Genomic DNA, 25,670 nt, shown 5'->3' with positions numbered 1-25,670 from the left:
GGGGGGAGGGTTTATGTGCAGCCATTATGTACACATGTGGTTGTAATTAATTACTTTTACACATTTGCTCTTGGAATGTGGGTTTTAAGCCGTCATCAAAGCTCCCAGCTGTTGTGGTGTCTTTGCACGGTCAGCTCAAGGCCTCCGAGGGATCAGCGCTCGCAAACCCCCAACAACCACGCTCATGCCCCAGCTCTGTCCTTAATCAAGCCGGGTGTAATTGGTGTGAGTCTCAAGGCCTGATTATCCTCGGACCAGCCACAACACTTCAACAGAACCCCTCACCTCTCTTCTCAGGGCCAGCCAAGCCTGGGATGGATATTGATGATTGGATTGAATCACTCAGTGACCTTAGACTCTGGCTATAAAAAACTCCTGGAAAAGTAGTTTATTCTCATTTTCAGTCTTGTTTCCCTCTAAAACAAGTTAAACAAAGTTAGACTGCACAATTTGTGATGTGCACATACGCAATAGCTGAATTGGAGAATCTTCTGATGTCAGATAAGGCAGATTACTTTAAACACGTCACGCTTAATACAAAAGGAAAACTCACACAGTTCTCATCTTCCATTACTAAGACTGCGTTTCATTAGTTGTTCAACATGCCCTCGTTGACCTCCCCTTGGCACGCGTCCTTGGGGGAATCCCTGCCGCCATGATAAGTGTTGTTCCATTTGTCTGGAAAACCAAAGTGAACTTGGTGAGATCGATGCTCGGAGTGCTGAGGGAGCAAGTGAACAACAATGGTCAATCCAGAGGTCTATATCATCCACCATGCATGCCACTTACAAAAAATACATCCATGGTTAGGTGGCAGTAATGTAGGTAAACTCCGCCAAAGAAGAAGAATAAATTGGACATCACCTATCCAAAATGCTCGTCAGTTTCACTTTTTCTAATATATTTTCATGTTCTGTAGAGGTAGAGTAAGGGCTTATTTATACCCCCTTTATGTACGACAATTGTTTTAAACATTGTTAACCTCAATGTCCTCATACATCCATGCGTCCTTTATGTTGGCATAGATACAGCCAATAGATGGCACTAGAGAGAGGAGTCAAAAGTTTCACACAATAACAAACAGAGGCGATGGTGGAGGAGGTCGTAATACCTTTTAACAGAGGCATTGTTGTAGACGGAGGTGGTCTGTGAGGCCATTAAATACATTGCAAGATGTGGATGGAGAATTCTTTTCACTGTATTACCCACCTGAAGACCCGCTGTAGCCACCCAACTCTTGTTTTAAATGTCTTTGTCCTTTCCTATGGTCATGTCTCACCTGAAATAAGCGACACTGCCCCTAAAATCTCCGGCGGTACTGCTCTGTTTTGTTCATATCTACAGGCCTTAAGAAAAAATAAGATTTTGGACAGAAGGCTCCGTCGGTCCGTGTGAACTATCTAACGTTGAGCATGAATAAGCCCTTAGACGGTATAGGTTCATTTGCCTGTAGCAGCTAGTTTCCTGAGAAAATCTCACTTAACTTTTGATAGTTTACTTGAAAATATATTTACTAAGATTGTTGTACTGTTCAGCTTGTGCTTTATTCCCAACATTATCTGTAAGCGCATGGAAAAACTTCTGTTTTCATCATAAAACTCTAGAAATACTAGATAAGATCATCATGATTCAGATCACAAACAGAAATTTCTAAATCAGAAATGGATGCAGCTAATTACCCATTACAACATCTCTCGAACATTCTTCACCACAGAGTTGCCGGACTGCTAGTTACCAATTACAAATGAGGCTAAAGTTAATTGAGTTAGCCTCACGAAACCAGAGGTCTCCCAACTACAGTTCGGGGCCGTGAGGCTGGAATGGTACCGTTAACACTAATGTTAATCTGCAAGAGAAGAGTGTCTGATAAACATCCAAAGCACACCCCGCTAGTAGTCACGCACAACCTGAAAATGAGCAAAGAAAAGGCGGGGAGCAACATAAAGGAGCCAGCTTATTTAGGGTTAGCAACATGCATTATTAAAATGACATGTTAGATTATTGACTTTATCCTGGACTGATAGAAAAGTATTGAATCAATATGATAACATTATGGTGAGAAAGAAAGAAAACTGAAGTCTAAGTTTTCTCCGATATCGTGCAGCCCTAAGACAAAGTCAGTGGGGTAAGGATGGCCTTTGCTTTCAGCACAGGGTTGAGTTTTTGTTACTGTGAGAGAATGCTCTTCCTTGTGGGTGTATGTCAACAAGCTGGATGAGATGGCTCTGTGGCAACACTACACAGCGGATTTGTTTGGGTCTTAGAAGGTACAGTGGGAGGATTTTGTGAGTTGAGGAAAAAGAAGGACCAGAGAAAGGAGGAGAGAGAGCGAGGAAGAGACGAGGGAGATGTGGCTGCCGTCCTCAGGAAGAGCCTCAGTGGGATTACTGGAGCAGATTAAAGAGTGGCCGGTCAGGGAAACAGCTCAGCCGTCCTTGTGTAGTTAGCCCGGACGCAGGAAACGCTGGCTGCCGGGTCACTGCGAGACTGAGAGACTCGGGGGCATGTAGATTTCATTGGTTTTTATTCTTTCAGCAGCAAGTATTTGCTCTGCTTTTGTGCCTTTGTCATTAAGCCTGCTAAGGCACACACACACAGAGATACACACACACACACCCCTCCCATGCTTTCCCTCTCTCTCTGCTGGAATGGGTATTGTGTTCATGATCGATGTGCCTCATTCCAGTGACGTGGTAGCCTGGCTAACTCTCATTAAAAATGGATAGGATGTAGGGGAACCGCCAGTGTGTGTGTGTGTGTGTGCGTGTTAGTGTATATGTGTGTGTATGTGTCTGTGCATGTTTAAAAGGAGGTGTAGGTGGCAGGAAGTCCCAGAGGTGCCAGCTGTTTACCGTGCACTGCTCAAGGTTTGGAAGGGTTGGAGTGAGTGGTGGTGGATGTGGGGGTGTTCCTGAGGTCAGAGCCAGGCCTGTTGCCTTGGCAACAGCTTGCAAAATAGCTTCCTCTGAATTACTGGTGACGGTGGGATTTTTTCTCTTTCTGCCGCTTTCTCTCTCGCTCAGCATGGCGAGGCACATCTGGCACCACAACGACTAGGTCTCATCAGAACACAAAGCAATGGGCCGCTTCCACTCTGCTCCGTCCTCCTTTTATCCCTTTTTTTTTTTTTTTTTTTTTTTTTTTTAGTCTTCCTTTTTTTGGGTCTTCTGTTCCTATCCTGCCCCCGTGCCCCCATCCATCACAGAGGTGCTGTGAGCGTGGCTGGGTCTCAGGGCGGCAGGGCAGAGGAGCTGAAATGGAGCCACAATTCACAGGTGGCCAGAAATAATGTTGGAAAATATGTGCAGTTAGAATTTTATCCTCTGGCCCTTTTTTTTTTCTTTAAATGCTAGGAAGGCAGCAGCACCTTTATTATGCAATGCCCACACCTCTAGCTCTCGGTGACAATACTATCACCTCTCTGATTTTTGTTGTTGTTGAAGGTGTTGTTCTCGACACAACTGCAACAAAAAAAAAAAAACAAGCTACATCCATTATTTATGAAAGTTACACAGTGAAAGTTGTCATGTTGGTGGCGCCAAATGGCAGCAAGAGGTGCCAGGTTGAATTTAGACAACTTCATTGCACAAAATCACGTCAGGTCACATTGACAGTCCAGTGTGTAGGATTTAAAGGCATCCATTGGCAGAAATGGTGTAGAATATTCATAACTGTTTTTATTAGTTTGTAATCACCTGAAGATAAGAATAAGAAGTGTTTTTCTTATATAATGAGCACCGAGTTCGCTCTACATAGGACCATTTAGCCTTGTCTCCACCGAGCAGTACAGTTTAGTTCGGTACGCTTTCTTTCTGTTTCCACTGTGAAAAGTTGTGGATGGTACCAATAGATCTGTTCTGTACTGTCCCCATGTTTGGTCCCCCCTCTGTTGGGGTACCTAGCACACAGATCTGGTACTAAAAGGTGGAGCTGTGAACACTGCAGTCTGATTGGTCAGTAGAGGACGGTCACTCTGCTCAGGGCTGAGTTGTGGCTGGTTTTGAGGCTCATGTAACCACTGTTCATACTGTGGAGAGATTTATTAGTAAATTGCAACTATAAAATTAAAGGATGTCCTCTTGCAGCAGCTGTTGTTGGAGTAAAAAATAACTTCATTCACTGGGTCGACTGACGGCGACTTTTAAGGTGGAACGTTAACTTGTAATCTTACTCAATGCATGAGTTGACGACGTGAATTCATCAACACACCTTAAATTTCATAGTGACAATTTTGACCATTGCTTTAGTTTTTATATGACATACACTTTTAGTAACAAGTGGATCTTCAGCCAGATTATGTGAACTGCATGTATCCCAATCCTCACTCAGAGAAAAAGAAAGCATCACGCAGTGTCGTTCCTGTGAGCTACGGCAACACTAAACCCCTGAGCTTGCCTGAGAAGGACTAAATACACAAACCTGCTATTTTTAAATATCCCATGGCGAGAGACTCTCACTGCAGCCTGTTTTATTTGTTTGTGAAAATTTCGGTATAGCCTCCTTCTGTGGACGATAAACGAGAGACAGACTAATAAAGGAGGAAATACAGTGAGTGCTGGACGGAACAGTGGGTGACATTAAAGGGTACTGTTTGCGTTGGCAACGCTCAGTGGAGCCAAGGTCTAGGTACCACGTCTGAAGGGTCACTTTTGGTTCCAAAGGTACCATACCGAAAGTGTTTGTTGGAAACGTAGTGTCTGTATCTGTGGCACAAACGGACCTAGAGCTGGCAAAAATACACCAGATTTTGCGGGAAAATTCTGGGCGAGTTTTTTCTTATCTGCTGTGAGGGTCTTAGGACAGAGGGGTATTGAATACTGTAAAGCCTCCTGAGGCAAATTGTGATTTGTGATACCGGGCTTCATAAATGAAATTTAATCAAATTGAAAAGAGCAGGGAGATCTGGACGCTGGTAAGATGGAGGGGAGTTTACCATGTTTCATTTACACATACTACCCACGTTGTTAAGATACAAAGCTGGTTGAATATCTGCTAAGTCTTCAATACTACTGTAATGTCCAAATCCCTAGCTATAGGTTTCAGTAACAGAGAACAGCCCAGCATTAGTGAAGGCTCGGCAATAATAATGGGAGCTGAAGCCTATTCAGCCTGAGCCTTTGAAAGAGAGGAAGCTGTTGTTTTAACCCGCGGCTGTCAGTCAGTCACCCAGGCTGCTCCAGTATGCAACTCCACTGTAGCCTCTCTGGTTGAATAACCCCCCGCTAAGGTCATCTTAAGCAGGAATTTTATTAGCATTCATTTACCGGAGCGCGGCACCTCTCACCGACAACGCTCAGTCTACCTCAGGTCAGCCTTGTGTGTGCGAGTGTGTTCTCTGGAAACAAGAGACAGGCAGCAGAGAAAAGTCGGAGGCAATATCAGACCGCGCGCTTCTTTGTCTGCCTGGAAAACGCAGGAACAACAATCTGCACATCCGTTGTGGCGCTGTGCGTGTGTGCCTACAAACACACACACATGCACACACACACACAGTGGGAGAAGGGGCTTCATTGTGCAGCCCTGCTGTGTTGAGTGACTGTAGCGTGTGCTGGGCAACAGCTGCTGTGATCCCCCCCCCTCACCCCTTCCCCCTCACCTCCACTGGCCCATGCTGGTCTAAACATCAATGCACACACACAAACACACACATACAGTATATACAGCACACACAGACACACACTTTATTTCTTATTCGGCGCCTTTTCAGCTCTCAGGTGTTTGTTTTCCTGTTTACCTCGCTCCCTTTCTTCCATATTACCCTCCTACGTTTTTTGTGTGTATCAGCTGACAGCGGGCTGTGTCTGTCTGTCTTTAGACACCGCTCCATAAGGGACACCCCCGCCTCCCCCCCACTACTCCCTGACTTTCCCCCCGCTGACAGCTGTCTCCACACTGTAACCCTTTCATGGAGCCGGGCCTCTGTGAAAGTTACACTCTAAAGTTTCACCAGCCTCGCACATGTTTTGGGAAGGATCTGAAAAGCTTTTTTTGGGTTAAGAGGGATTCGGAGACTTTGAGATGCACACACACAGACCGAGTCGACTGTTTCCACCAGCCAAGTCTCGTTCCTGGTGGGCTTGTTTGTCATCAGTCGCAGCTTCTGCTGCTGATGTGACCCCGTCTGCAGCTCATTACAGCATGCCACCTGTTTGTCCTGAAGCTAGGCGAGACACACACACACACAAATAGAGTTTGTTGAGGTGACAGGGGGTTAATCTAACAGGAGTGTCCATGGCGGAGCTGCCACACAGTGCAGGGACTGTCAACGTCCCACCGTGTCAATGGCTTTCTTTGTCCCGACGGGCCCCGTCTTTCTGTTGCCGCAGGGTTTGGGACCGGGCAGACAGGTGGACAGTTATTGAGCTTTCGAGGAGCAAAGACAAAACAAAGAAGGAAAAAAAAAAACACAGGCTGAAACATATAGCTCAGAGTTTTCACAGTAACTGACAGTTTTGCAGACTGCAGCGTTTCAGAGGCGGTGCAATAGCGGGCACACGTTACAAATTTGGCTGTCAGCTGTTTTTTTAATTTGATATATTGTAATAAAGAAAAAACGTTTGATGGACAGCCAGCTGTTATCTCCTCCGAGCTGACAGTTAATTCCAGCCCCATGGTGCTAACAGCAATTAATATCACCCAGTTGTGGGCGATTTGCGAGGGGGTTCGAGAAACACTTAAAAGGTGTTATTTGCACCCTTCATTCACTCCCCCACATTTTGCAGAGGAGACACTTATTAGGCATTGATCTGAGCCTGAGGTTTGGAGCCGAACAGGGCACACGCTGTCAGAGTGTGCTGTCATTATCCAACAAGGCGATTGCCAGGAACTTGAAAGACAGGCAGGAGTGAAAATGAATCTATGTCAGACAGAATTCAGACTGTTTTTTCTTGTGTGCCCCTGTTCATTATGCTGCACTTAGTTGGTGTTGCAGTGTGTGTGCTGACACAGTGAAATGCAGGTGTGACCGCAGGGCAGCCCCACGGGACATTCGAAGACACACACACACTGACCTCCAGATCGCACAGACCTCTGTTCTGCACAAACAGACTGAGGGCCATGTGGCTGAGCAGAACTTTGTCTGGCAGACAGACAGACACACAGCTAGATTCAACACACACACACACACACACACACACACACACACATATAACTGACAGACGGATGAGTGCATGTTATGTAGCAGCTGAAAACAGTCCCAGCCTGTGGATCACAGAACAACTCAGCTGACACACACTCAGTAGTTGGCTCGCTGAGGAGATGTGTGATTTGACTCTTAGTGCTTCTCCACTGTGTTGTCTTCACATATGTAAATCCTCAACCCTGTGTTTGTGTAAGTTTAATGTCAATCGCGTAAGCACATAGGCACAAGGATGTTTGTTCTTTATTCAAATGACTGTAGTCCAACGGCCCTGTGTGGATTAGCGTGGATCCGTGGGTGTGGAGTGTGTTTGCTCTGCGCTGAAAGTGCTTATTCAAATTCTTTGCTGTTGACACTTTCAACATGTTTAGCTTTGAAACACCAATTTTCCTCTCCATTCATTCATACTTTTAAAAAACAACCCACAGTACAGCATTAATAATTACTTTTCACTTTTACAATTATGCTGCAGTCATCTGTTTGTTTAATAAAGTCAAACTCTGCACAAGCTTCGGGGAAAAACGTACCCCCAGTGTGTTTTTTCATTACTTTTAATGCAGTTATTCTTTTCTAATAAAGTTGACACTGACACTGGCTGGTGAAAAATTGCCCTGTCATTCTTCATTATTTTTCATTTTACATTTTTGTGATGGAGTTGGACTTGAGAAAAGCGTCTGTCACTACTGCTCCATGTGTAGGTGTGTTTGCACAGGCTCTGCCCAGGTGGACAGATGCCCCGGCGCAGACAAGAGCCTATTGATGGCAGAGAAACAGCTTTCTCCGGCCAACTGATCCCACCTGCTCGCCACTGTTTCTCTGGCTTAAGATGAAGGCAACAGTTGCCTGTGCAGTTGACATCTCACACGTTGACACACAGGGGCACAAGTGCACCCCAACAGTTGAGGCACATCATCCCCTGCATCGGGTCAACATAAAACATTAACGTTTTGTAATACTGACGGGGGAGGGATCATGTGTATAACATGTAATATCATAGAATTATCATATTTAAATGCTGCCAATGAATCAAGAGGTTTGTTTTGTTGTTTTCTATATGGTGCTGTGTGACTAAATGAGCATTCCTTCAGTACACACACATACCCAGAGGCTTGTTTGTGTGCATCTTGTGATGTGTGCAGTGGCGCTCCCAAGGGGTGACCAGAGGAGGCCACTGGCACCCTCTTGAAAAAATTATCAGCCCTTCAGCCCCTTTCACACTGCATTTAGCCCCAGCTTAGTTAGCCGTTAGCTAACGCTGTGTTCATACTACAGGCAACAAAGCAACAGGTTAAAGTCATTTCAAGTGGAAGCCAGTGACATGAAGCTACAAATTGACCCCAGACACTCGCTGTTGACCAGCATGACGCACTATAAATTGAAGTTGACGTAGTGAAGCAATAACCTATCATGTTTTTGTTTCTAGCTGTGGTACTGTGTTACTTAGCTTAGTTAGCTGATGTTATGCTAGCTTTATGTGCATTATGGTGCACACAGGGATGAATGAGGCATCGAAATTTGATGTTAAAATGGGGCTCAGGCATTCATCAAAAGCACTAATATTTTATGACTAAATACAAATTTTAGATGATGTTCAGTTGAGGAGATTTATGGCAAGTAGCAGACCGTGACAATGGTACGAGCCTATGTTAGCAAGCGCTTGAGCAACACTTACACAGCGACTCAGCAATAATGTAGTTGGTCACGCTGTTGCTGTGTCACTCATAGTGTGAACACAGACTATGAGAGCTGTTAGCCTGGGGCTAAAAAAAGCTTTAACACTGGCACAATCCTCTTATATTCCAAAGATGGCTAACAGCCACTTTAGTCTAGGGCTGGCTAGCGCTGCTTCGGAGCAGGGTTAGCGTCAAATTTGTGGGGTTTTCCCTTGAAAATTGTTCAAACACAAGGCTAAAAGTTGCGAGTGTAGAACTGAGCTAATGGAATTTGCGTCACGTTTTTGTTGTCCAATCACACGACTTCTACATTTTAACCATGGTAACTAGAACTAACTGAAACTAGAGGTACCTGGTGAGGTAGCTAACTTAAAATAATACATCCATATTTTTGACTTTTGGATTTTGAATGTCTACAGTACTAAAAAAGATTAGTATTTGAGTCTGGCTTTGAAGAGAGAATAGATAAATTCACTTTAAGCTCAGTTTTAAATACTAAGGTTTCAGCAAAAATGCATGTTTATGGGGTGGATAAATGAGACTTGGACTTTACAGCACGAGTTGTGTGAGACTTTGTACAGATACAGATGTTTTGATATAGTATTGTTGTTGTTAAATACAGCCCCCAATTAATCAATCAATGCGTATTTCTGCCATTTTCTGTGGAAGAATGTGAGAAAAACAAACTTTTCTTTACAAGCTAACACAGCATGACTTAATGGTCATGGTTGAAGTGTTCCTTTATACAAAAATATATAAGACTTACTTAAAGGTAGAACAATAGATGTTCTTTTCTTGGCTGTTGTCTCTGTTTTTGATGATACAGCACCGCTCTCACATACTGTGTTTTATAATCTGAAGAAGGCTTGTTCCTAGAAAATGTTTTGTTCTATACAATCAACGTTCCCCTTTAAATTAAAGCTGTGTATTTGTCTTTTTAAGGAAAAGGACAACCAGACAACCAGACAACCAAATAATGAATCACCTAACACATAAACAGATACACACACACATTAAAACAGGATTGTTGTGGAACTCTAAATGTTAAATGTATCGCTTTAATTAGCCTGTATGCTTCAACAGCATAAGCAAATTCCTAAAATTCAGTCATGACTTTGGTTTTGGTGTACTAACCCAAGATTTTCAGTTTCCCCATCTGGCTATTTCTGTGGTGGATGTGTGTCATACTGCTCTCTGACCTTGACCCTTTCATGTGCTTTCAGGTCACCCAAGTTCCCATCGAGTCATGTGAGCAGTACGGGACCTGTGGAGAGTGTTTGAGCTCGGGGGACCCACACTGCGGTTGGTGTGTCCTGCATAACATGTGAGTATTCCTCAATCGTCATCAGTTTGCGGATACTTTACTCATAGATTCTGTCGGACATCTTCAAAAATGACCTTCCGTTTCCCTGCACGAAGACGTTTGTCTCATATCAGATAGAGTTTGAGGACAAGAGACTGTCTGGAAACAGATAGTTGCGCCTCTGCTGGTTTGGAGCTACCTGCCTCAGCCTCATCGTGACTGCTGCCCTGCTCTGACATGACTTGATATTAACAGGAAATGACACCATTCAGTCGCTGTATGACTCACTGGAATTTGGAAAGCAGACCAGAGAGACTCATTATTTTACCAGCTCTCCTGCACAGAACTATCATATGTGCAATTTGCTGTGGCTGTCCGTGTTAAATGGACATCTGCTGAAGCATGACTACATTTGTTGTCCATGCATGTTAGAAGGTATTTACCTCCCACTGTAACAACAGCAGCTGCACAGAAGCCATGAGTGACACCTGCTGGAGCTGAGTCGTCACTGCAACAGAAGTTACTTGTTGAAAGCCAGACAGGAAGAAAAGCAAATATAAAAATAAATAAAAGAGCCCGAAAAAGCTTGTATATTTATTGTATTTTGGGTACGAGTCATTCATCATGATATTCATCTGTGAATGGAACTGACAGTGCTTAGATGAAATGGTGGAGAGGGTATATTCGGGACACAAGATGAATGCAAGTCACAGCTAAAGAAGCCGAAAGACACTCTGCTCTGTCTCCATCTCTCCCTCTTTGTTTCTTAAGTACACATATACTCTCATCAGTCTGGGCTTCTTCTTCGCTGCTATGTCTTGAATTCCCCACTTACAGCCCCTCCTAAATGCAGCCCCTCTCTCTAAAGGTATAGCTGAATATTTGTGTGTGTCAGAGCCCCGCCGCAATCATCATTATCGTGATGGCGGCCCCTGCAAAGTGCACTTAAAGTAATTTACATCACTCCAAAGCTGGGACAGGACAAATAATTGCCTAGCGACAAGGTAATTCAGCATGTGCCTGCAGAGGTGCGGGAGGGGCTGGCTAAAGCTCTGTATTCTCTGCAGTCTGCGTGCCTTCACACAGGGATCATTTACCACAACATTAGCCTCCGTGCTAGGCTGTTAATCATATGCTTTTGTGTAGGTGTGGTAGGGAATGGAATAATTCAGGTTAGGAGGAATTCAAATCCGCAGCATTTAAGACGTGCTGATGCTAAAAGGTGATTGGTTTTTTTAAGCTGTGATGGGGAAAGCAGCTGTGAGGAGGGAACAGCTGTTTGGCGTGCAAATGCCTTCTCGATTATGTGTGTGTGGGGGACTTGTGTCTGAGCGTGTGCGTGCATGCGTGCATGCACGTGGGTTCGATTTTTGTGTACATGCACAAACACTTGTGTGGACTGCTGTACTGTACCGTGGGGAGAAAAGGTCAGCACCCCGATTCACGTCAGATCAGCCATCTGTTCTCTGAGCGCAGCGGACCCTCGTGCCACCTGTCTCTGGCCCTAATACCCCTTTCTCTGTCCTGACCCTGCAATGAGCGTGGCAGGACCCCTGTCAGCGCTGGCTGAGTTACTGCAGAGAGGAATAAAAGTTAAAGGAAGAATAGTTTGGCTGCTCTTGCTGCTGCTCATGTGAACTCCTATGTGCATTTTTAATTGGAGGGTAAATGCAACAAATTAAATTAAGAAAAAAGTAAAATACATCTCTATACTTGACAGAGGTGGAAAAGTTGGCGTATCGAGAAGGAAAGAAACACTGACGGAAACAGATTTTTTTAAATACATCTTGACCGCTGTTGATTTTAACACGTTACAACAAAGCAAAGTAACATAATAAACACGTAAAATTAAATCAACGCATCTACCACAGAGCCATGGCTAGGTCAGCGAGTGACCCAAGTGAGTTTGGGTTAGTGTATTTGGATCATCAAATGTCATCAAATGCTATTTAAAGGTGTTTTTTTCTTTTAAGTCCATCATCATCTCATGGTGTTAGGAAGGCTTGTCTCTTATATATTTTATTTAGGCCTGTTGATAATATCTTATTTTGAGGCAAATAATATTTGTCCTAGGCAGTGAGGAAAGTCACTCTCTTTTATATTGATATAGTATTATTTTGTGGCAGTTAAAGCCCACTGCCAGCGCCATCTTTATTCTCCTGAGCCTTGTTTTGTGAAAATGGATGAGGTTAAATGTTACATTGTTAACTATTGGCGCCGATTTATTTAGTTTCTTCTTTTGTTTGTGTGCGTGTGTGTGTGTGTGTGTGTGTGTGTGTGTGTAGCTATGTTTCCGTCCAAAAGTGATTCGAATCATTGGGAAATGCGCATTAAAAGAAATACGAATCCTGTGTGTTTCCATTAAATGTACGGACTTTGGTGAAAACTACGAACTCGCGCAAGTTTTCCGCAGAACCGGAAACAAAACAAGTCTCGCATTCTTCTTCTTCTACGTTTTCTGGCGGTTGGCAACCAGCTTGTAAATGCATTACCGCCTTCCCGACCCGGAGTGTGGATATCACCATGGAGAGAGGTGCGCTACATCAGACTTAATTTGAACATAACTGTTTCCATCCCCCGTTTTGCGAATCAACATTTTTTTGAATCAACCAAAACCCGGCTAAAGCGAGCGTATTTTAGTTTGTGCAAATCAGGGGATTTTAATTCGAATTTTGGCGTTTCCATCATAATTTTCCGATGCGATACTTGTAGATGCGCATCTAAACAGGCTGATGGAAACATGGCTTGTGTGTGTCTTGTAAACTTTGTCAACTGTTAGTGTAACTTTTACAGTTGATGTGCATTATGATGTGTTATATTCAGTGTATTGTGTTGTGTAGTGTGAAGTATGTTTTATATTGTCACTATGTAACTGTGTAGACCTGTGTAGAAGAATACCTGATGCAAAGCCAAAGCTAACGGAGATCTTAATAAACAAACAAACAATTAGCTGCTGGAAAATTAGGGATTGGAAGCACCAGAGGCCCCACCATATGATATTCCATCAGGATACTTAAGTCATAATACGATATTATTGCGATTTTAAATGTGTCGCGATATGCTGAGTATTGTGATAACATATTGCAGTATATCACGATTAATTATACTTTTCAACTCCAGACTGTACTAGAGGGAAAACTTTGTCAAAATCTGTTTTAGGTTACAATTTTTAGTCTGTTCATGTCACTTCAGTCATTTTTATTGCAGCTAATTGTATCTAGTGGCCTGTTAAATCAACTGATTGTATTATTCTAGTAGGCTACTAAAAGTTTTATTTGTATTTGTAAAATTAACAATAATAGTAACGATACTTAGATATTTCCCCACCCCTTGTGGATATATATCTTTGGTGATATTGCGGAGTGATACTGATAAAATGAGTAGCGTAACAAATTCCCTTCTACATGGAGAAATTATGTAAATTAATGTATTACTTTTTGAAAAAAGTAATGTATATTGTGTATACTTTTTTGGAGTAACTACCCCAAACTGACCTTGACACTGCAACACCTGATTCAAAAAGCCCCAAAAAATCATCCCTGCTTTAAATCCATATGGTGGCCCTTGTTGCATGTCAGCTTCATCTCTAGAGTGCTGCAGGAAGTGCTTCTGGGTATTAGGATTTCTTTAAGCCAATGGACTTTCACCTTTTTTAAGTAAGTAAAATATGTCATTAAATACCCCACCTGTAAATTCTGAAGCCTTAATGTGACTTATAATGTGAGCAATATTTGTGCAGCTCCACAGTCCAGGACAGATTTCCCTATGGGATAATAAAGTATATCGCATCACATAACATCGCATGGTATCGTATCGTATCGTATCGTACCGGATTGTATAACTTTTGTTTGCCACAGAGCTTTTTTTCTGCAATAATCCAATGGAAAAATCCCACTGGGCCTTTTGACGAGGGAACCAGGGCGATGCTGACGTTGGCCTACAAAAATTGTCATCCTTGATGCACTCTATAGCGGCTCAGATCAGAAAAGACGAATTCATTCATTTCAAAAATTATGTCATCATTCCATCTTATGTAAAGAGTTGCAGGTGCTCGTGTAATTATGTAATCTTGTCAGTTCCTCTTGAGCTGCTTACAGGATAGTTGATGGAAACAGTCAGTTAATGAAGTTCAGAAATCTGCATAGGGATTTTAATGGAAACACAACTAATGACTAAACTAAAATCAGATAATACCTGTGAACCTGAAGGGAGTTGTTGCAGTTAGCATAAAGGCTGCATGAATGTACATCATAACCAAGAGTTGGAGGAAGTATCTGTCAGACACTGCTGGAGTAAAGCAGCTGCACCCTTCTGGTGAAGAGCTCCCCTCATCCCACACACCCAAAATTAAGTTTCTTGCCAGCCGTGGTGCCATCCATCCACAGCTGTGATCACTCCCGCTTTCCCCCCCATTTCTCCATCATCCATCCCTGAGCCATTGTTGATTTTACAAAATTATCTTTCCCCCCTTCTCCATGTTTGCGTGTACCTCCTTCCCTCACAGCAAAGCTAGCATCTAAGCTATGCCACTCATCTCCTCTCAGCTCAGCGTGCCTCACTGCCGTGCTGTCTCCCATTTAGACACTCTTCCCTCTGGAATAAGCTCCTCCACACTCCAGAGATGGTTGGCTTGCCACACATAAACACCCCTCGCTTTGATCAGCCCCCCTCCCTCTCTCTACAGCTGCCATCCACAATATCCATCCTCTTTTCTTCTCCTCTAAACACTGTGTCCCCCACCTCCCCTTTTTCTTTATGTTTGCGTGTGTATGCTCATTGAAGTGCAGCATTCTAAGGTGGCTAATTAGGAACATAGGAGGACATTAGCTTGGTTTGCGATGATGAGGAGAAGGAGAGAATGCGAGGGAGGCGGTGAGCTGGCCAGGAGTGGCGTCTCTGTCTTCGCTGTCTTTTTACTCTCTTTCTTCTTCCTGTGATTCAGTGTGGTGTGAGACTCTAAAGTCCTTTAATTACCAGCAGCTGCTAGGCATCCACTGAATGCATGAAGAATGAGAGGGGGGAAAAAAAGAGAGAGGGGATAAGAATGAGGGGAAGAGAATGAGAGAGGGAGAGAGTGTTTGATGCCGCACACTCATCGGCCCACAAAACCGAGCAGCATTTTGATTGCGGCTCAAAGGGAGCTCATCATCTCGAGCGCTCTTCAGTCGCAGTCCTGTGAATGGGTAGTTCAGCCTCCGTCTGACCACAATCCAAAAACATGGAGCTGTAGTGATGCTTTTCTGTGTGTCGCTCCTCTCTCCCCTCAGCCCGCTTCTCATCGTCGTTAGATTAGCTCTCTAATCATGCCCGAAAGAGGCTTTTCCATCTCAAAAATGTCCCGCATCACTCTGTTCTGCCTCCATCCTCTGAGCCCGCTCCCACATTCCAGGAGAGGTTGTGTCGAGATTTGTCAGGATTAGTCACAAGTCTGACTTCAGTCCAGGGGCTGAGATTGCACAAGTGGGCCAGCGCCAGGTCACTTGACCAGTGTAATGAGTTTTCCTAAGTTACACTATTTATCATAAGTATTACGTCTCGACTCAAGTGGTGGATGATGTAGTTATGTAATAAATGCCCAAGAAATTCCGTTCAGTGTGTCGGAATCAGCCCAAGTTTGTTGTGAGGATGACAGCTTAGGGCTATTGGTGTAGTAGGCCCCAGCAGAGAGTGAGTCAGCATTTGAGGGCTGCTCTGAGCAGAATAACATATCACTACTACGCTATGATACTGTATTGTATTGTACTGTCAGTCTGCGTGCGGCTGAACCGCTCAGATCTGTTTCAGTAACAGCCCACACAGCAGCCTGAATGGCACAGCTGTCCACTTGTCACAAATCGGTGTTACGAGCTTAAATGCCGTCAAACGATTTGTTTGGCATCACGGTTGGAGCGCATTATGTGGGTATACTATGTCGACTGCAAGAGGTGAGGTTTGGGACTCGGCAAATTCTTTAACATGGCAGTCTTATTGTGGAACATGATCTAGGATTTAGGAGAAAGGAGGTAGGACTTTAGAGGAATACTTCACCCCCCAAATGACCATTTGTATATCAGTTACTCACCCATGTTAAGTTGAATTTGTGGAATGGAGAAAATCCTTGATGAATAGAAGTCTTCGGGGTCTGCATTTAAAAACAGTAAAACTACATCAAAACATCAGTTTGTAAACTCTCACACAACTCATGCAGGATAATCAAGGTCTCATTCATCCAGCCGTATGCTCAGTGCTTCAGTAAACAGACAGCCCTTCTCCAGCAGCGAACTAAACTGAAAACTACTGCCAGTAGTAGTGATAAAAATAGGGCTGTAGCGTCTGGTTTAAAGTTGATTATAACAAACACATTCGAACAACTGCATCCCTCTGCACCATGAATTACTATTTTGATATCTTAATAGCATACTTGGACTCTCTAAATACACATTTGTCTGCCAATTACTCACCTTGTGTTATGTTGAATTTGTGAAGAAAACATTGTTTTTCTCGAATGCCTCCACGGTGAACGAAGAATCCAAAAAACGGTTTTAAGGTACTTGCACTTTGAGTACTTGCATTTTATGCTACTTCCTACCTCTACTTTCCTACATTTTGAAAGCAATTACAGTACTTTTTACTTCACTACATGTATTTGACATCTTAAATAAATACTTCACCTCCTAAATTATCATTTATATATCAATTACTAACTGCATATTTAGTTGAATTTGTGAAGAACACCTTGTTTTTCTTGCATGCCTCCACTGTTAACAAAGAATCCAAAAATGGAAAAAAATTCTCGATGAATAGAGGTCTTAGGGTCCACATTTAACAGCACCAAAACTATCAAAACTAGAGCACTCTGAGAGGGCAGACCTCTGCCAAGCAGCTCGGATTTCCCGCCATTTTATTATTTTATCCACTTCGCTTCAACAGATCACCACCAAATTTTATCATCTGTTCCTTGTCCCATTATCAACCCTTCCTGAAAATTTCATCAAAATCCGTTCAGATCTTTTCGAGTTATTTTGCAGACAAACAGACCAACGCGAAAACATAACATAAAACATAACCTCCTTGGCGGAGGTAAACATCTGTTTATGAACAATCACACAACTCGTGCAGGATAGTCCAAGTCTCATTTATCCAGCCGTGTGCTCAGTACTTCAGTAAACGGACCGCCCTTTTCCAGCAGCGAACTACACTAAAAATGAAAACTTGTCTATGCTCTCTTTAAGCCAAACTCCATTGACAAAAACAGTAATTTTACCTTGCTGAACACAGGGGCTGAACTAACCCTTTAAAACACCAAAGTTACACAATTACATCAATAAACTTACAGATGGAGGCAGAGGTAGACCAGCAGCTCATGTGTTCAGTGAGCTAAAATTACTGTTTTTGTCAGTGGAGTCTGGCTTTGAAAAGAGCATAGGCACAATTCACTTTCAGTTCAGTTCCCTGCTGGAAAAGGGCTGTGTGTCTGTGAAGTGTTGAGCATAAGACTGGATAATGAGGCTTGGATTACGCTATTGGATTTGTGTGAACTTTTGTAAACAGATGTTTTGATATGGTTGTGCTTTTGTTATAAGCGGACCCCTATGACTTTAATTCATTAGGAATTTTCTCAGTTTTTGGATTCTTCGTTTGCCATGGAGGCATTCAAGAAAAAGTATTCCTTTAAGATGTTAAAATAGTAATTCACAGTGCAGAGGGAGGCAGTTGTTCTCATATGTTGATTGAAATCAACTTTAAACCAGACGCTACAGCCCTGTCTTTTATCACTACTATTGGTTTTTCAGGCCTTATTACCGTCAGCGTGCTACGAATGACGTCAAACACCGACCATAAAATCACCTCTAATTTACCAATAGCAACAACAATTAGCCCGGCAATGAAAATGGCTGCTTCAGCCCATTGTGGATGTCAGACGGTGTGTCTAATGGCCGACTCATCAGCTACAGCTGCAGTTAGCAGTCAGAGGGAAGCTGCATCCATCTTCCCAATTGTGCCTAATGAGATATCGATCACGAACATGCAGGTCTATCAATATTTCCATAGATTCCTACCACATAGAGCTCATGCACATCGGCTACATGATGGCTGGAACACTGCACCAGTGTGTACAGTACGAGTGGGCGGGCTACATATGATACAGTTAATGATCCTAAAAAACCCCAGTGCATCTGCATCTCTTGCCTGCTCACTCATTCTGAGATGCTTCCATCCCTGCGCTGCTTTTTCTCTCTGCTCAGCCCACGCAAGTAAAGCTATAGCTTGATGCAGAGTACCGAGCAATGGTCTCTTTGTAAATCTTTTTTACTCCCTTTATCCTCCATCTCTTTCTGCTTTCCCTTACTCAATATCTTTAACAGAGACTGACACGCTGGCTTCTGCATAAACCCTATACAGTACATATATGTGCACATGTGCCTGTGTTAGTGTTTTATATGACTCAGTTTACACTGCAACAGCTTCTCTGTCTATGAGAAGATGAAGCGAATGGCCATACTGTGCTCTGTGTCCTGTGGGCACTGGCCTGCTGTGACATTATCAGCCGCCACAGGAGACAGACCATGAGTTGTAGCAGTTGGTTTGACCCCTGACATGAACTGTACACAACTTTGGGTTTCAAACTGTGCCCTCACATGTCAGCCTGAGCCCACACAGCAACTTGAGCCGGTGGAGTTTACCATCTCTGTTGTGGTTTGAAATTGAAAACCCTGCTTTCTTCCTTTGTTTCTTTTTATTCCTCCTTCCTCTTACCACCTGTGTTGTGCATTTAAATGGATACTCGCACACTTTAGGGATGCAGCAGTTAGAAACAAATGCCCTGAATCACTCAGAATGAGAATAAAACACTAAAGGAAGGAGGTAGCGTGTGTAGGCAGCGCAGCGCAGCACAGCGCAGCACATCACTGCTCAACTAATGATTCCTCTATTCATGTCAGGGAGCCCAAAGCTCCAGCGCAGTCAGTCTTCATACATGTTTACATTAACATGTGTTTCCGTACAAATGCATGTCCCCACACTGAGCTTCCATTTGACCAAATCAAATCATGCCAGTGATTCTCTAACATAATGGGTTACCACTTAAGACTGGTAAAGCTTTGTTAAGCATCATCAAATATTCAATATACATCTCGTTCCTCCGCCCTGTACCTACATCTTCCCACCCTGCCCCGCCACCGAAGCATCCATGCTCTCATTTTCCTGTCTGTGTGGCGTTTGTGGTCTGGCTCGAGTAAGGGAAGGAAGGTGATTTTAAAATGGCTCCCCCCTCTGTTCTCTCCTTTCAAACATGGTACTCACAGCTAGAGCTGCAATCAGACAGGCCTTCACACTTTCATTGAAGTCCTTAGATGTGGTGTGGGGAGGGGAGGAGGGAGTGAAGAACAGAAATCTTTGCCTGTCGCCTGCCTCTCCTGCTCTTCTGTCAAGGCTGGGGTGTGTGTATGTGTGTGGAAAGGTGTGCAAAAATGTATGAAGGATTTAGTGCAAATGACTGAGTGTTATTATGGCTATTATGGCTATGATGTGTATGTGCATGTGGAGACACATTTGAATGTCTACATTATTTGTCTGTGTCTGTGAAGTCTTGAGTAGCCAGACCTTTCGCCAAGGTCTGGAACAAGTGGCAACTTTCGGTGGTGAAGAATAAAGCCAACATGTGAATCCCAGAAACTGCAATTCTCTGAATGGCCACTTGAGGCTGGCTGCAGAGGCGAGTCAATCCCCAATGACCCCCAACTTTACAGCAGAAATAAACATGTTTACAGCATGGTACCAAAAACAGTTTTGGTCTCCATAGTTAAATCCCCTTCATGACAACTGTACAGAGGTGAATTTTTATATAACTCACACATTTTACATTTTATTAAGACTTAGAGCTACGCATAATGAAGGGTGGGCCACTGCCGATAGTGTCCTCGGCTTCACAGTTAGATCCACCCCTCACTCCTCCACAGCGCCAACCTCTTGCCCAAATATGGTGACTTCTGGCTCCAAAAAACCAAGATGGCGACGGCCAAAATGCCCAACTCAAGGCTTCAAAACCGGAGTCCACAAACCAATGGGTGACGTCACGGCAGCTATGTCCATTATTTTTACAGCCTATGGTCTGGAATCACCAATTATCTCTGGCTTGTTTGTGTTTCTTTAAACCAATCACAACCATTTTGGGCGACGTGGAGCCCATAATGCAGGGACATTGCTGTTGCAAAATATCGTCGGGGGTGAACTCGTTTTGGTGGAGCATTTGCACGTAGGGAGGCAAGCTCTGTCATAAAAGTGGCTCCACAAAAGAAAAAGTGGCAGCACAGTGGTGCAGTGGTTATCGTTGTCGCATCACAGCAAGAGGGCTCCCAGTTCAAATCGAATCCAGGGCGGGGGGTTCGAACCCAGCGTTGATTGTCTCCGTGTACTCCAGCTTCCTCCCACAGTCCAAAGACATGCAGGTTAATTGGTGACTCTAAATTGTCCGTAGGTGTGAATGTGAGTGTGAATGGTTGTCTGTCTCTATGTGTCAGCCCTGTGATAGTCTGGTGACCTGTCCAGTGTGTACCCCGCCTCTCGCCCAATGTCAGCTGGGATAGGCTTTGGAAAAAGTAACACAGGTAGCAGAAGGAACGAAGAATCAACATCGACCCTAACATTAGCATCAGCCACCCAATGGCAGGCTTATTCAGTCTACATCCAGTGAGTGTCTGTGTGTTTTAGTGCAGTTGTTCCCAACTGGTGGGTCACGGATCCATTCTGAATGCACTGCAAGTGACTCAAAAACATGTCAGGTTAATAAAAAACACACTATTTTTAAGTACAGTGAATTTCTAGCACAGAGCTTTTATTTTGACGTAACGTTTCCTGCTGTAGAGTGAGTGACTAACTGACAGCTACTTGACAGAGACAGCAAACTAGCTTGACGACATGAAAGTATGGCGCTGAATAGATTTAACTGTGTGGACCTTGAACTAATGACTGAGGAGAAATCTGGACCCTGTGGCTGGACCAGTTGGTTTAGTGTGTATGTGAATGGCTGTGTGTGTGTAGTCATGTGTCTGGGTGTCTATCAAAGCCTGGCACAGCAGAGGTGACAGTGTAATTGCCTGTCCAGGGCAACAGAATAAGAAGCAGGCTCTGATGGAACGGACCCTGAGGTCTGGCCTCTGCGACCCTCTTGCGCCATAAAAGGTGCTTTTACACCTACACAACGCTCCAAATTACACTGTACATGAAATATAGGTTAGTGAATTAGACGACAGTGCGTATGTGTGCCGAGGCTTTACTTGCACCTCAGAGCTCCAGCTCCAGCTCCAGCTCCAGCAGTGCATCCCACACAAACTGCCACAGGAGAAAACAACATGCTCTCCTTTGCTTTTTTTGTGGTTTTTTTTGTTTTCCCACTCACCCTACATGACTGCATGAGATGCAGGTGCCACTTCCAACTGCTATCATACCCTGCGGTGGAGTTGTAGATGCCAGAGAGGAGTAATGATGGAAGTGCAAGCAGCTACTTCAGCACCATGGACAGGGCTTAGAGAGCATAACACCCAGGCCGACTGCCTCCAGCAGGCGCCACGGGGAAAATAGCTGCTTATTACAGGAGACAGGCTGAAAGTAGAGCATGCATTTCACCTGCCAATATACATGGAGGTATGTATGCAAGTGTTTGTAGCAAAGAAATTCAACGTGCGCATCACCTTTACCGTGTTATTTCTCCATGTGAGGGCCCCCACCCGTCAGGAATGTGAGTGATGGAACACAAAGCATCGGCTGAGCTACTGAGTGACAGGCCAGGGCCAGACGGGAGGATAAGGGAGGGAGGTGGGGGGTGTACAGGGGAGGGGGGAGGGGAGGGGGGGTCAGGAGGGGGAATATGAGGAAGGCAGGAATCTAGTCAACACTCAGTGGCATGCACTTCAGCTAATGAGAGAGGCAAGGGGTCAGCTTCTAACTACACAGAGATAATGGCCATCTCCTGAAACCATGGCAACAGCAGCCATCTTGCACCCCTCCAACCTCCCGCTGCCACACACCCCCCCTCGCTGCGCTCTCATCTTACTTCACCCCACCGAAATGAATTTAAAAAAAAATCACAGTGAGGAAAATCAATGCAGGGCTTTTTGTCGGTTAATGACCGCCCAGGTTTTTGAATCTGCACCGGCACAGCTCGGAGAACATGCATAAAACATTGTGCCGCAGTCCACACCTGAAAGCACATTAAGTATCATTTTCTGCCGCCATTGTGAATGTAAAAGAAGCGCCAAATTGCAGAGGGAGTTACACCTTGCCTAAGAAAGGTGTGCTAATTTTGAGAGTGAGACAAAAGGGAGAGACACAGACAGGGAATGGAAAAGTGTGGAGTCAAATGTGTAAAATGAGAAGCAGGAGAGTTTATATCAGGAGTAACAGTGAAAACGCCACATTTAAAATATAAAAAATAGAGATGCCAAAGTGGTGATGGGGGGGAAGCCAGGTAATCATTTTGGAAAAAAATCTAAAAAATCCTACTGCAGTGCTCCCCCTCTTTCCTTTCTCAGTGGGAGCTTCACACAACTGCACTAATTCTACACTTTCCTGCTCTCTAAAATCCCCGGGGAGCGTGGTGCATACGAGTGTTTGTGAGCGTTAGCGTGCTTGTGCCTGTTCATGTGAGTCTGCTGGATATGGCTTGAACTTCTGACAACGTAATTACACACAGAAGCTGTGGATGGAGATGTAGCTCAGAGTCGGTATGTGGTTAAGAAGCATGATATGGGCACTCACACAGCACACACACACTCAGAGTCAGCAGCCAGCCAGGGGAGAATGGACAAGGGTTTCGTGGTGGCACATCAGCACCGTGGACAGCGGCTGACCCGTCGGACTCCAATTAGAGCTGTTGCGACCAGACAGCCAGTTAGCCAGACACTTAGACTGCCGGGGTTGGATGAGGATAGAGAGCCTTTGGTGTAATGGGATGGAGGGAACACACAGTTTTAATAAGAGGGAGGAGGCAGCGTTTTAATGAGGGATGTGGTGGATTGTGGGGGTGTCGCATGGCACTTGATATACTGTCTGACCATTAAGATCTCTTATGAGTGAACGCCGTGTAATTTGCACTAGCTACGTCTCCAAAGTTATGCGGTGATTGAGGGGTATAATTCGGGCGTGTAGTGCTTAGTGCTGTGGCTTTGTAGTTTGTCACTGCACGGTGTGTTAAATCACCCACTGGAGGCGGCACTGCTGGTGCCACCACGTGTTCCTGTGGTTTATTGGTAACTCCTGGAGGCCGTTATCACCCTCTATTTTATAAAACTTTAACATGTCCCAGAAGCCAGCTGCTATTAATGGCAGGAGTGTCATGAAATACACTTTTTACAACAGTGAGCTTTTTTTTTTAAATTTTTTTATTTTTTCTGTAATTGATGTTTTTAAGCAATCCAACAAAACAGCAAAAGTGTTTCCTATTATTTCTTCAATATGCCATATGTTCTGCAAAACAAGAAAAAAAAGAACAGTCTGATAATAACAACATAACTTAGCCAGACTCTACAGCGTGTGACATTTACAGCCGCAATCAAGACAAAACAAATAAATCGACATGACTAATACAGACAGCACGAACACTGAGACAGGAAGAGAAAAGATCCCCAAAGCATTTGGTTGGTAAAGTTAGTAATTGACCAGCGTTTTCTTTTCTTTTCTTTTTTATTTTTCAGTATAGACCAAATTTGAGTCACAGTTGCGTCACAGCAGTTGCGTGCGCCTATTGGTGGCAGAAAAACAGTTGACATACCTGGAATACAAATGTCTTCTTGTGCTGTTTGATGTCAGAATAAGAATACAGATTAGATAACCTTCATTTTTATTTAGGCCTACCAGGTATAATCACTGCTGGATACTTTGTAGACGAGTGTGTGTTTGGCTTTGTCTTATTGTCCTTGGTTTAAACTTGTTGAGACGTCCCCATATCATATAATTTAATGTGGAAGGAACAGACAACTTTTTAACTAGCTAGCTATCGCTGTCTTCTCATTAACTCCTTGATCATTACAGAATAGAGTAACTTTCACCTCTGCTCATTTTAGAAAGTACACCATAAGAAAACACGTTCTTTGTTTCGATAAATAAACAGACAATGGACCATCGTTTGTTTCTAGCTGTCAGCAATCAGCAGTAGGTAGCACGCTAGCTACGTTAGCTACTTTGCTAATGTTAGCGAGCCTTTCATTTTCCCTGCCTGGATGCAGATAAACCGATCTAAACACACATTATAGGCTATAAGTTAACATAAACAAAGAACACATTTTCTTATGGTGACCTTTCTAAAGTGAGCAGTGGGGAAAGTTAATATACTTTGTTAGGATTAAGGTGTTAATAAGCTAGCTAGGTGTTAGCTAGCTAGCGCGCTAGCACGTTGAAAAGTTGTACTTCCATATTAAATTATATTATACAGGGACATCTCCACAACGATTAATCAAGGAGTCCACGTCTGACAAACATGAGTTTTTACAAGTCTTATTATGATTCATCGTTCACCACGTGAATAATTAAGTAATTCAATAAGCCGAACACACACTCCGCTACTGACCAGTGATTAGCCTAAATATCGATACTAATTAACTGGAGACAGACCTTTTTTTTTCCACTTAAAAAACTTATGGATATAAAAACAACTCATTGCGATCAGTTAAGAAATATAAACGTTATAGTTATTTTCTTTGGCGCTCACACCGACACCACTACTGTCCCTTTCTTCCACCAAGGCAGAATACAAAATACATCATCACTGTTTACAAACACAAAAAGGGTCTATACATCAAAAGTGCAATGCTGAATTGTCATCGCAGAAATATGAAATAAGCATAGTTATACACTCAGTGGTCACTTTATTAGGTACACCTTGCTAGTACCAGGTGGGACCCCTTTTACCTTCAAAACTGCTTTAATTCTTGGTGGCAAAGATTCAACAAGATGCTGGAAACATTCCTCAGAGATTTCGGTCCATATTGACATGATAGCATCACATGATGTGAATCTCCACCACATCCCAAAGGTGCTCTATTGGACTGAGATCTGGTGACTGTGGAGGCCATTGGAGTACAGTGAACTCATTGTCATGTTCAAGAAACCAGTTTGAGATGATGTGAGCTTTGTGACATGGTGCGTTACCCTGCTGGAAGTAGCCATCAGAAGATGGGTACACTGTGGTCATAAAGGGATGGACACAGTCAGCAACAATACTCAGGTAGGCTGTGGTGTTTAAACCATGCTCAGTTGCTACTAAGGGACCCAAAGTGTGCCAAGAAAATCTCCCCCACACCATTACACCACCAGCAGCCTGAACCGTTGATACAAGGCAGGATGGATCCATGCTTTCATGTTGTTTACACCAAATTCTGACCCTACCATCTGAATGTGGCAGCAGAAATCCAGACACTGAGACACAACATGTCCTCCTCACAATACCACCACTATTTGATTTAATTCTTATGACAACATTGTTTAATGTTTCAGTTTTGAGACAATGTTTACCGTGAGTGTTTTTGACATTTTCAATCCCCATCTCTCCCTCCCCTTCCCTCTGTTGTTGGATAGGGTTTGA

At 43.7% G+C, this 25,670-nt stretch overlaps 1 protein-coding gene across 1 annotated transcript in view; it reads left to right on the top strand.

Annotated features, from left to right (window-relative positions):
- The window catches only part of plxna2 (plexin A2), a 274,068-nt gene that overhangs the window by 132,993 nt on the left and 115,405 nt on the right, over positions 1-25,670 (top strand). The window contains exon 5 of the mRNA XM_033629173.2: positions 10,035-10,135. Within this exon, the coding sequence (XP_033485064.1) occupies positions 10,035-10,135 (101 nt within the window). The remainder of the gene's footprint in view (positions 1-10,034; positions 10,136-25,670) is intronic.

Source organism: Epinephelus lanceolatus, chromosome 8 (genome assembly GCF_041903045.1).
Source record: "Epinephelus lanceolatus isolate andai-2023 chromosome 8, ASM4190304v1, whole genome shotgun sequence".
NCBI classification, from domain to species: domain Eukaryota; kingdom Metazoa; phylum Chordata; class Actinopteri; order Perciformes; family Serranidae; genus Epinephelus; species Epinephelus lanceolatus.
Note: the sequence above shows the minus strand (reverse complement) of the source record. Positions and strands in the feature narration are given on the sequence as shown.